At 41.9% G+C, this 13395-nt stretch overlaps 1 protein-coding gene across 1 annotated transcript; it reads left to right on the top strand.

Annotated features, from left to right (window-relative positions):
- The first annotated feature begins 210 nt into the window (after positions 1 to 210).
- Positions 211 to 12389, top strand: sall2 (spalt-like transcription factor 2). The gene is made up of 3 exons (XM_032565650.1): positions 211 to 581; positions 5758 to 9551; positions 10549 to 12389. The coding sequence occupies exons 2-3, from the start codon at positions 6069 to 6071 to the stop codon at positions 10831 to 10833; spliced, it is 3768 nt and encodes a 1255-aa protein (XP_032421541.1). The 5' UTR covers positions 211 to 581; positions 5758 to 6068; the 3' UTR covers positions 10834 to 12389.
- Positions 12390 to 13395: the final 1006 nt, after the last annotated feature.

The following is a 13395-nucleotide window of genomic DNA, read 5'->3' as shown; positions in this document are numbered from 1 at the left end:
TGTGAGCTAGTGGAGCTGGTAAGCTGCTTCTCTGCATGGAAGACAGGGTCGTTAATTATACCAGACAGTAGGCCGGGATAACCGGACAGACAGGTAGGCAGACAGACAGACAGACAGACAGAGTACCGCAGCAAATGCAGACAGGCAGGCCGGACAAGAACAGGCCCCCCGACAAATACAAAGAGAGGAGGAAGAGCAGCGCCAACCAAATCAATCCTCCCCCCCTTCAATGTTCACTCCCAGTTATTCCCCATCCTGCAAACACATCCTGGCAGAACATACCCCTTTGTTTTGAGAGTTAAATGCAATTTACGACAGGCATAAATAATTGAAGGGAGGGAGGGAAAGAAAAAAAAAATGCAGCTGTCCGACTGCGCATCCCCGGGACTGAACAGGGAAATGCTGCGCAAGTGTCCCGGCTGAAAGACGGAGCCGATCAAAACCCCGGAGCTCCGGAGCGTTTCTTCCCTCCCTCCCTTCCTGCTCCTCACCGCTCCTGTCATTCCACAACATCGGCGCCAAAAAAGAGGGGGCTTTAAGAAAAAAAAGCAAACAATAAAAAAATCATCGCTTCCAACACGGTAAGTGATATTTCTGTTATATTTAAGAGGATTGAGGCAGAGACAAGCGGTTAGCGGGGGGAATGCACATCCGGGACAACGTTGTTTTTTTTTGTTTTTTTTTTTTTCCGGAGGAGTCATAACATTTTATGAATCATAACTTGCTATGATGTGGGGAGCGCGCCTGGCGTGCAACAGGTCGCCGTACAGTAGCGGGAGCGCGCATCTTTCACAGTGTTATATAGACGCTGATTTCCAAACGTAGGTGGCACGAAAAAAAGGGGGGGAGGGGGAGAAAAAAAACGCCCAACCACCGGGTAGAAGCGGAAAAAAGAGGCACCGAGTACTACCGAAGCCTTTTGTGCCTAAAATGCGATTAAATCTACTCTTGTAAATGTTTTTACAGCTCGTCTATTATATAAGTTGACTGCATTAATTCATAAATATAACCGTGACATGCAGCTGTGGTGTATTGTAATGTCTTTTTTTGTACATTATTCACCTTTTTCTTGGAATAGGAAGCAGACTTAAGGTCCCCCCCCAAAAAAATTATAAACTAAACTACATCTATGTGTCTCGCTGTTAACTGTAGTTTCCCGCTGCAACTGAAAGATTATCTGCGACACGCTAAAACGCATTTTTAACACGTCCCATGTGTGCGATTCATTCAAACCTTACATCACAACAGTTGTGCGTTTTATTATTCCACCCAAGCCTTCAGAGAGACAGAAAGGACTGGAGGGGGGCTGGAGGTGGGGCTTCCACAGAAGGTAGGGTGGGGAGGGCGCCAGGCACTAAAATGTTGGGGGGGGGGGAGTTTGCCTCCTCTTTCTGGTTGTCCATTTTCCACTGCTACCTTTCACCTTCACCCCACGTGATAAACAGTCTGGTTGTGGGTAAGAAAAGGGAGCATTGTGCCTCCAGTCAGCGGCATTATGTGTTGGAGGATCTGTGTGAGAGGGTGATGTGCACTCAGCTGTGCTCCCCTAACGCCATTGTTGCACATTCCTCCCCAGTTCAGCTGCTCCGGATCACAAAGAGGCCTGCTTTGAATCCCATTGGAGACAGATTACCGCGGAAATTTTGATTGCACTTTAAATTAAATGAGTGCGACCCTTACTACAATTGGAAAAGATGAATTTGAAGGTAATGCCCTCAGAGGAATGCTGGGTTTGTGTTGTTAGGAGAAAGGTTTGGTAGCTTCAATCCAAATATTGGGTCAAAAAAAAAAAATGTAACCCAGTTTTTTGTGGGGCTAGAGAGGGCACTAAAAGGAACCTCCTAATTCGCCATTTTGAACTTCACACTGACCTGACTGGATTTCACTGAAACTTTTTCACAAAATGGGCACTAACCAGACACAACGTTAAGATCCCTGACAGGTAGATAACACAGATTGTCTCTTTCTTACCACGTTACTGCAGGATTGGGTGATTAGTTTTTTCCTAATGTCCATGTCAGTAGAAACAACATGTTCAGAACAGAAACAGCAAGTTCAGCTTTTTATGTGTCACTAGATACAGTACTTAGTCTGATCATGTTCGTTCAAGCAGTAATACTCAAGTTTATCTCCACAAACAAAACATCTTCCTCTTTGACTAGGCCTGTCACAATAACAAATTTTGCTGGATGATAAATTGCCCCAGAATTATTGCGATAAACGATAATATTGTTGTCGTGAGACCATTTTCAAATAATATAATGGTGATGGAATAAAAACGCAAGAACATTCTCAAAGACCAATAAACTTTACATTTTAATGAACATTTAATTCTGGAACTTGACGACATTTTAAATATCCAAAATAAATAAATAACAGAAATAAACAAAATGAATGACGAAGACTCTGTAAACAAAATTGTCCTTCAGAAAAGGAACTTGTTGAGACCAGCTGCCCCACTAGACTGAAGACTTTCAGTAAGACTTACAGATTTTTGCATGAAATGGAAATTTACATTTCATGCAAAAGGAAATTATTGCAATTAATTTATTATGCAATATCGCGACAGGCCTACCTCCCACTTGAGTACATATATTTTTAGGAGTAAGAGATGTACCATATAAGGAAGAAAGACTGTGAAATTATTATTTGGTCTTCATCTGTGTGGGTTTCTACTGCATGGTGAATCCATTCAGCAGGTATGCAAAGTGTGTATTCATACTGTAAATATCAACCAACAAACATTGCATTCCAAATTGTCCTTTACAATACGAATAACGCACTATTACGATTGTGATACATTGCAAAGTCCTTGAGCTAATTGCTATTGTAGCCATCAAAACACACAAATGAAAGCTTCAAATTAAAAGCAGCATAATCAAATTGCAAAATTACCAGTTTGTGGATTTTAAGTGTCAGATTTTCCATTGACGACAAGCCAGGCGGGGCCAACTAAGCCAGATGTGGCTCAATGGCCTTAAAAAGAGCAGGCCTGTCTTTGTGTGTGGGATGCATTTGACAGCAAGTGAACATTATGTCCTCAAAGTTGATGTTTTAGAAACAAGAAAAATGGGCAAGCATGAAGATTTGAGATAGTTTGAAAGGGGCCAAATGGTGATGGCAAGAACACTAGAGAATCTGCAAAGCTGTAGGGACAGGAAGTACGACTGTCCAGAGAGCTGAGTGCTCTTGACACATGGCTCTGACTTTATTGTAATCTGTTTCCTCATATTTTATCCTTACTTGGTAAATATGAATGTTTCACGTGTTAACAAATCATTAATGGTTTTATGTGAAGCCTTACACTTACACAATCCTATGAATTTGTTCTCATTTCAATGCTTTTGATTATGACCCATCACTACAAGCTGCAGCTCTTATACGGCTTTTGCCAAATACATCAGTCTTCCACGCAAAAAGATCATCATTGCAAGGAAGTTTGATTTTAATAATTGTAATCCCTTACCAAGGCCATAGAGGGATGAAGTTGAGCTCTGGTGTATAAAGGTTCACCAAAGAGAGACATAGAGCCCTCGTCTCAAAGGACCTGGAGTTCACTCTCTTTTTGAATGCAAAGCAGTGGATGAACAAGTGAGTGCATCTGTGTGTGTGCAGAAAGAGAAGGGCCAGCCAGGAGTTTTGACAAAAGGGACACTTGTTCAGAGAAACCACCTCTCTAGTATGGGTTTCTTTTCCTCCTAACTACAATCCCACCAATGTGGTCGAACATTAAGTCCAATTTCTTCAAATCGTCATATATCTCAGTGTGATTAATGGCTCTGTGGTTTGCCTTCTTCATTTAACACAAGGTATTCCCAATGTGTTATGTTTCAACCACAAACGTCCTTGCATTCTATTGAGATTTTATGTCACAGATTTATACAAAGTAGTGCATAACTGTTTTGTGGAAAGTAATATAATCTAAAAAGTGTGATGTGAATAAAATCCAATGGAGCCAGCACCTTTAGCACATTATCATGCTGTGGGATTGTTTTTGTTCTACAGTTATAAGGAATATAGTCAAGACCACCTAACCCTGGACCAAGACCAAGACCAGAGTGTATCGAGACCGAGTCAAGACCAAGACCAGCGCCCCGCACTACATGACACAATAAAATGTGAAATATGATCAAAATTGCTAATCAAATTGATCTGAAGATTCACATTCCCATAAAAACACCTAGATATTAAATACTTAGAGCTGAAATAAATTTAACCAATATTAAAAGACTATTAAAAGCAGAACAAATTCTTTGTTCTGCTTATCTAAAAAGATAACGCCCGGGGCATTTGACGAAAAAAGTTAAGACGTAGTCCAAACCGTCTGTGAAAGCGAAGCGCTGCTGCTGAATTAGCTGTCGCCATCGGATTTCTTATGATTTATGCAGCGCAATTCTATTACTGATGATTAGACAGACATCTTCTGTCACTCAAAGAAAACCACTGCGCATGTCTCAGAGCGCCGTGGGAGAGGTTGGAGTGAGGGGGGAGTAACGGAAACACGTAATTGGTAAGTCACGTTATTGCTTGGATTTTAATTGGTGCGTTTTGCATGCAGTGAAAACAAAGATGTTAACAAATAAACTGGACAGTATGCTGTAAGTTTAGTGATATTTCCACAGTTGCGCTCTTGACTGGTCTTGAAATAAAATCCCAAGTCCTCAGCGCCCGAGTCCGAGACAAGACCCAGACCATTAAAAAATGGTCTCGAGTACTCCAACACTGAACCAATCAGAGTTAAATGGAAGATGAGTGGAGCTAAATACTGCACAATCCTGCAAAATAAACCCTGTAGAGACTGTAAAAGACCCCAAAATACTGCCAGAGTCACAATGAAATAGTTTAGAAATATATCCAGGTATGAAATAGCCCAAAGTTCTGAAATCAATGTTCATCCAGTCTGACTGAGCTTGAACTATTTTGCAAAGATGTTTGGGCAAAACGTCACTGTGAAAATGTGCGAAAAGTTTTAAGGAACCTGAATACGTTGTAAGATATAACAGTCAAGTTTATAGCCTAACCGCAAGCACAGAAAGTCACTAACTTTGACATGATTTCAGCAATGCCTCCCTCGTTCTGTTTCGCTCACTATCCATTCTGCTTTGTTTACATACACAATTTAAAATGTATGTTTACATACATTCACTTCAGTGTCTGATTGACCACTTTAGTTCCAAAGATGGAGTCCACACTGCGTCTTAAACTATACTCTTTTAATTAGCTTAAAAGAGTGCATGCAACCCTGCTTTCTCTGCTTGCCTCTGAACAATATCAGGAATGCATTCAGTATTCAGCCGTGACCTCACCCTTAGCACAGCACTGGACTACCAGGGCTCTTGAAGAACCGAAGGCGAAAGAGACAGGGATGAATGAAAGAATGCATTACAACTTCATGTTTTAACGGGGCAGGATGTCTAGTGGTATAAAAGTCCGTTGTTTTTCTCTGCGTTGCCCGGGAAACAAAGTAGGCTCCTTAATGGAAGGGCACAGCTGTGTTTTTTTGTGTGCAGGTTTGTGCTCAGCCTGCATAATGTTTGCTTTTGTGAGTGTAGATGGGGGTAAAGAGACAGCCTTTGATAAAGGAAAAAAAAAATGATCGGGAAAATGAAACAATCAAAACACCAAAAAATAAAGGTAGATTTTAAACTGGTGGAAATAAAGCCAAAAGGTAAACCTTATCGATATATTACAAATGTGTATTTTGCTTAAAACTTGCTTCTCTTTCCTAAATTTAGATTTTTTTTTAACCCTCTCCAGATCACAACCTGCCAGTGAAGTAAATTTCCTTTACAATCATCACGGATTCTCTCTTATGCTCCCCATCTTCTCAAAATTCCCATCTGCCCCTTGCTCTTTGTGCATATTTTGAAGACTTTCAGATCCCCTGCTATCCACACGGGCTCCATTAACACCCTCCTTGCCAGGACAGCCATCCAAAGATTTACCAAACACTTTTTCCTATTACTTTCCATACAGATCTTTCTATCACCAAATATCTACCTTTCCTTTGACTCTGCCTGAATCCTGATTCTCTAGTGCTACTTGGCCACTGTTCCCAGAGTGCACACATGGCCTCTCCCAAGTTGGGCTTGTCAGCCACAACCACCACTTCCTCTTCCTCCTCATCATCCTCAGCCTCACTAGGCCCTCCACCACACCCTGGAAGCCCCAGTCGGGTACCTGAGGGTCCTCCAAGTCCTGTAACTCCCACCCCAAGCCCTGGATTAACATCTGCTTCAGCAACACCTGTAAGGACCCAACTGAGCATCGCTCTGATCCTAGAGGAGCTCCGGGTGCTGCAGCAACGGCAGATCCACCAGATGCAGATCACTGAGGAGATCTGTAGACAGGTGTTACGCCTGGGTGGGGACTCCTACACCATAGATACACCATCCCAGCATATCCTCCCCCCTTTGCCTCAACTCTGTCTGGAAGGTAACAAAAATACATCCGGCTCCATAACCCAGCCAGAAGCACCGCAACCCACTACTTCTTTGGCTCCTCTCTTATCATGTTTCTCTTCCTTGCACCCCTCTCAAACAGCCAACAAAACCACACAGCCAAGCACGTCACTGTCTCAGATCTTACAACCTCATAAATCACAGTTTGAAGGAACAGGAAAGACTGGTCAGTCATGGGAAACCTCCCAATGCTCTTCTTCATTCACAACTTCCTCTGCAGGTGTCTCTGTGCCTTCTTCCACCTATGCTTTAGCTCTATCCTTAGCGCTACCCAATCGCTACCTACATGAGAAATCTTCCAATACTACATCAGCAGGTGGGCAGAGTGATTTGTCCTTTTTAAGCTCATCCCTTACCACACCTCAGTCTATAAACCCAAACTCACAGTTGCAAGCTGCCTCTGTCGGCAGCGACTCATCCGCATCAAGTGCCAACACTGCTAGCCGTCTCCAGCATGTATGTCGCTTTTGTGGAAAAGTGTTCAGCAGTGATTCTGCTCTGCAGATACATCTCCGTTCACACACAGGAGAACGGCCCTATCAGTGTCCTGTGTGCTTCAGTCGTTTCACAACACGAGGCAATCTGAAGGTGCACTTCCTTCGTCACCGCGAACAAAATCCAGAGCTTTCACTTTCACTCCTGCCACCATCTTTATTTGGGTTAGCCTTAGGAGCCAGTGGGGGATCAGATATTGGACAAATCACTGATAGTTCTGGGAGTACCAGCGGGATGAATATAGCACAAAAAAAGCGAAAAAGTAGGGCGGAGGATGAAACATGTGGAGACAACTTGACAATCAGTGGTAACAGTAGTGGGATTTCTATGGGGACCTCGGGTGAGTCAGCTCCATCCACTTTGCCCCTACCACCTAGTGTGGACCTAGCTTTGATTTCACATTCTCTCCTGCAGCTTAATAGGGCTGCTGCTGCTGCTAGTGCTTCCTCTATCCCAACCTCTTCATCCTCCACCTCTTCTTTGGCAACCTCCCTTCTCTCAAACCCTTCTCTGTCTTCATCGTCTACCATAGCTGGGTTATTCAAAGGTGTCAAACAGCAGCGCTTTGATGAAAACACTCCACCTTATGCACCTCTACTATCTCCTGCTGCTTATTCCCAACTAGCTCACCTACCAAAGCTCCTTTTTTCCCCTGCTTCAACTTCTTCATCTACCCAAGCTGCCCACTCACCCCTCTACAGCCATCCATCACTGAGCTTACTACGCACCCAGCTACCTTCTATTGCAGGATCTCAACCACATGCCTCTTCCAGTCATTCACAGCTTTCTTTTCCTATTTCATCCCTTCCCAAAAATCCTAGTTCACCCACTACCACCATTCAGTCCTTTCTGCCCACATCCATAGCAACTGCTACTCCCACATCTGAAACCTCTAAGTTGCAGAGACTAGTCGAGAAGCTAGAGAAGTCCCCGTCACTGTCCTGCACTCCCTGGTTTTCCTCCTCTACTCCAACATCCATGTTGGAGATTTTGTCAAGCCCCACCACTTCATCTGCTGGGAGTTCATCAAACACCCGCTTCACAAATGCAGGTAGCTCCATGACCAATGTAGTTGCATCTCCATCATCAAACATCACCGCATCAGTTTCCCAATTCACCCGTGAGATGGTTGTTGCTCTTAGAATGAGTGGCAATGAAGGAAATACCATGACGGGTGGTGTGCTACCATCACCAAATGCCGCTGGTTCAACCCATAACTTGACAACCAATCAGTGTGGGGTGTGCCTTCGGGTGTTGAGTTGTCCTAGAGCACTGCGGCTGCACCAGGCCACACACCTTGGAGAACGTCCGTTTCCATGTAAGATATGTGGGCGCTCCTTCTCTACCAAAGGCAGCCTGCGGTCACATCTTGCTACTCATCATGCCCGGCCACCCAATGTCCAAAACTCTTGCCCGTTGTGCCAGCGTAAGTTTACCAATGCTCTTGTTCTTCAGCACCACATACGCATGCACCTTGGTGGACAGTTGCCCCCAGATGGCTCAGAGGATTCTGAACAGAAGATCTCATCTGAATCTAATCCCAGATCCTTGCCACAATGTCTTTCCCAGTCCACTGATCAAGTCCCCCCTTCAAGCAAAACACCTCCTCATGCCAGCCCCGTAAAGAGCCCAGAACCAAACTCACAGTTCCAAACTCAAACTCTTGGTTCAGCTCCTGTCTCTTCAAGCAAAAAACCAGCTGAGAAAAATATCGGTAATTCCCCACCCTCCAGCCCAAATCAAATCCCCCCGGCTGACCTCAGCCCCGACCCAGCTATGGACTCTAACACACAAAGCCCACCATGCAGCTCTGAAGATCCTCCTGTCCTTTGTGTCAGTGCACCACTAAAGGTCTCCCAAAAGTCAGACTCAGCTTTGCCTCCTAATGAAGATGACAAAGTCCAACATCAGGAATCTATTGACATGTTCATTCCAACATCTAACCCCTCACCACTTCTCTTTAGTGATAACAAAACTACAGAGTCACCCCCTTCGATGATGATGGACCCCACAAAGATGAAAGAATCACCTAACATTGATGCTTTACTTGATTCCAAACCAAACCCAGAGGACTTACAAAGCACACCCGTTTCTGATGCTCCTTATGATTACACTAGTTCAACCTCTAACCTTATGTCAACTGAAGATGTTTGTGATGCTGGCACAAAGGCAGCTTTGGGATCGCACTCAGACGCCGCAAGGCCACAATCACCAGAACCCATGGAGGAAAACAAAGGCCGATCTCCTACAAATGCACCACCAAAACAAGAGCAAGTAACTGTGCCTGAGAAAGACCTCAAAATGACACCCGTGGTGGAGAATGCAGACCCCATATTTGCTGAAGTAAGGGAGGGATTGCACAAGCAAGCCACATCTGTCAGAGAGACAGGCCAAAGCTTTCTCTTTGGTTCATATGGGAGGGAAGACCAGGCGGATGCAAGTAAAATGAGTGGACTGGTTTCAAACGAAGCTCTGGAAGCTTCACTGCCCATTAGCCTTGCTCCAACCCTCCCATCTCCAATGTGCCGTCCTGAAAAGAAAACTTACTGCTGTGCTGAGTGTGGAAAAGAGTACGCCAGTCGCAGTGGATTAAAGGTAAAAAAAATATTTTCTGGTGTAAATTGTGTATCTGTACACACAATTTGATGTAATTACTGTGAAACTGTTTTTCAGCATAAAATAGTTCTATATCTGTATAAGTCAGCAATAGAAATGAGTTCAAGTAAAAATGTCAATGTAAGCTACATTTTTATTGTGAAGTTTGAGGAAGATCCTGCTAAAGTGTAGCACACCATAAACTAAAAGGGCCCAGGTCTTATGGTAATTGAAATCCTTAATAGATTCTACTTTATATTGCCTGACAATGGTGTTATTTATTAGTCATACTAGAGGTTTTTCAATTACAAGAAATCTATAGCCAGGAAGAGTATGAAATCTGTTTTATGTGAACTTCAGGCATTGAAAGCATGGAAAATACTTGTATTTCCAGAATGTTTTCCTTTAGACATTTGTCTAAAAGTTGCCTCCTTCTTTCCGCCTTCCTTTCCTAGCTTTCTTTCTCCTGTCTTTCTGAATCCATTGTGTTCTTTCTTTGAGAATAGAAAAACCTTATCTGTGTCAATTGGTGACAGAAATTCTTCTTTGACAATGGCTCCATCAACAGGCATTCTCACATAATTACACAGATCCCTCAATAAACACAAATAAAAACCACATGCCAGTTGTAGAAAGAGGAATGTTTAAAACTACTTCAGCTTTGTGTACTTACTTCTGTCATATCTTGTGTCCTGTCTTCCTTCTTTATATTTCATTCACTGTGTCCTGCCTTCCATACTTTTGTTGTTCCTTGTGCCTGTCTTTACTTCCTTCCCCACTTCCTTTCCTTGTGTCTGTATTTATTCATCTATTCCTTTCTTCCTTGGGCATTTCATAACTTCCTTATTCACTTTATCCCTTACTCCTCTCTTCATTTATCTCCTACGTCATTCCCAACTTACTGCCTTTAAGTCAGCCAGTATTTGTTTTTGAAAGGGGGGTAAGAGAGCAAACAGTTCACTGGAGTGAGAGCTATGTTATCCATGTTCCTTCCCAGGGACACATGAAGCACCATGGGGGTGCAGCCAAACCATCACGTCCACCGGCCAGGAGCAGTCGCTCCTCCTCCGACCAGATTCCTTCGTCTACATCTTCTGTGTCCTTAAACATTCCAGCCACCAGGAGCTCAGGGGGCTTCTGGAACCAGTATCAAGCCTTCCTCAACACCAGTACTCAGTCAGCTGATGACCAGAAGACTGCGGGTCAAGGTGAAAATAAATCAGCACAGAAGAATACTGGAACCTCAGAGGAAGCTGGGGAAGAACCAGATAAAGATTCATAACTCAAGTCAGACTGTTTGGCTAGAAAATGTTTTTGGTATTTCATTTTATTGTTTGTCCTTAAGCACAACTCTATTGCCCTTCACAAAGTATCGCTTCCATAACACATTTGAGATGGTTTGATAATCAGTGTAATATGTTCATATGTAAAGTTTGTGAGCCAACCATCTTGGCTGTCTTTGTGTTACAAAAGAGGCAGTAGTCCAATTATTCCTGGGTTTGCCAGCAATTGTCTCAAAGCCTTGAATTATGTGATTCATAGTACTAATCATGAACATACAAGAAGACTCTGTTCTAGCATCTTCATGAGTTACTGAAAACTACTCAAAAAGAGCAAGTTTGCCCATTTTTACGTTGCTTTTGAAACACTTTGTGACTGTTGTGCCATGTGTTACAGCTCATCCATATGGCACCAAAGAAGGTTCAGTATAACCAAAATGAACTGTTTTGGTAATGCTTAGGTGTTGTTTTTTGTTTTGCCTCCTCACCATTTTACCAAACTTTTTTTGAGCTACCAGAAGGACATTTCTTACCCATGATACATCAGGTTGTACCCCCCTTTCTGTATTGAATTTTCCATAATTGTCTGTAATTTCTTCATGCTCTACTGTAAGGAAATGTGCTTATTTGATTCCAGTACATTTGTTTTAAATCTTACAGCAGGACGTTACTCCCAGTTATTGGGGTTCAGAACTCATCTGTCATCTCATCTGTCTCAGAATCAAAAGGTCCAAACAAGATCACCGATCCAATCAACGTAACTACTGCGCAAAACTAAATCTTATGAAAACAACATGCAGTTGAATTTCAGTTTAAAGAGCAATTTATCTCTTACTTGCTAAAAATGTCTGACTACCGAGAGAAATAAAGCAGCGTTACTACATGCGTTCAAATTAGTTCTGCATGTACAAAATAGAAATAGGAAGAAACTAAAGAAGTTCATATTGATACAATTTGGTGAAGGGAATGGTAAAAAAGAAACAAAATGAAGAATTTGCTTTGTAAGAGAATATAAAGGCAATACAATGCAGTGCTATTGGAATAAGAAGTCTTTTGCTCCTATTTTTTGTTACTTTTCTTGTGGGGAGGGGAGCACTGGTTCATGTCTTCTAGTCTATTTTTTCTACTGTATCGTCCTATTGAAACAAAAGCACATGTGCTGTTGTTGTGAGCCCAGCGTGGGCGCGGTCTGTCCTGTGATTTTAGCCCTTCAGCTTGGGGAATGTTATTGTTACTGTTGCTGTATGAACCATGAGTGAGATCTGTAACACATTTAAAGCTACTAAACTTACTAAACCTACATGTTTATAAGTATATATATTAAAATATATGTCAGTTTGTTGTCAGCTGTGCTTTATGTAACCCCTGTATTAAAAAAATATTCACTTTGGGAAGAAAAAAAGTTCACTACTTTTATTAGTGGTTTTTAACACTACAGAAATCCTTGTAATGAGTTGATTGATGTATTATATTTTCCTTAAGCACGGACACGAAGGATCGGAAATACTGTGTGTTTGCCATTATATGAACGGTTGCTATCACTATAATATGTAAACCATCCCTGCTTCCTTGAGTCACAGTGATGTTTTGTCCTATTCTTTATGTGCACATATGTTTGAATTTAAAAAAAAAAATTATATATTCCCCAAAAGTATGACCAAAAATTCACACTGTTTGGTCATCAAGGTAAGTATGTAAAAAGAGAAAAAGTTAGGTAGTGAGAATAACAGGAAAGCTTTTATTCAATGAAGCTTCTCATTAATATTGGCCTTCTTGTATACTCAACCTGCGCTGCATGTGGCTCTCTGACACCCTCACGTTGTCCATTATAAGTTTGGATGGAGACATAGAGCTGAGCAGGTTTTTTTTTTATATATATATATAAATTTGAATAAAAATCAATCTTATTTTTGTTGTTGCAGAAATACCATTTTTGTTTTCGCCACTAGATTGCAAACCACAGGCTTTTCTTCAATATCCTAAAACAAATCATTTTTCATTCCATAAAGTTCAAGCGCTTGTTTTGTTTTAATCTAATTAACTACAATTTTGTCAATAAATTAACACAAAACATTGTTGTTTATCGCAAATCTTTGATTGAAGTTAACATACATTAAAACACAAAACAGATCGATGCACAGTTTCATGTAGTTAACAGCAGCTCAGCGTTTTAACAGCTCAAGCCAGGAACTTTGTAGATGTTTGGTGGATTTGACAATTATAAAAGTAGGATTTTCACTATTCTGCGCTCCAGAATAGGAGTACAACTCCGGTTCTTTAATGTTACGCGAAACACATGTTACATAGTAACGATAACGAAGCGTTTCGCTGTTCTGCACATATCTAATTCCTAGAAGTGAGCACAAAGATTGATCTTCGCAATAAAACGGGTTTTGACCCTCGCTCTTGACCTTACATTGTACGAACGTTAGGGGGCGCAATTACGTCTTCATAAAGCGGATTGGAGGTACAAATGGTAAACGGTGTATTTGTGCTCGTCTTGCATCAGTCCTGAACAACTGAAGCAATGATAATAATAATAATAATAATAATAATAATAATAA

Source organism: Xiphophorus hellerii, chromosome 6 (assembly GCF_003331165.1).
Source record: "Xiphophorus hellerii strain 12219 chromosome 6, Xiphophorus_hellerii-4.1, whole genome shotgun sequence".
Lineage (NCBI taxonomy): Eukaryota > Metazoa > Chordata > Actinopteri > Cyprinodontiformes > Poeciliidae > Xiphophorus > Xiphophorus hellerii.
The sequence above is the reverse complement of the archived record's forward strand: the minus strand, read 5'-3'. Positions and strand labels throughout refer to the sequence as shown.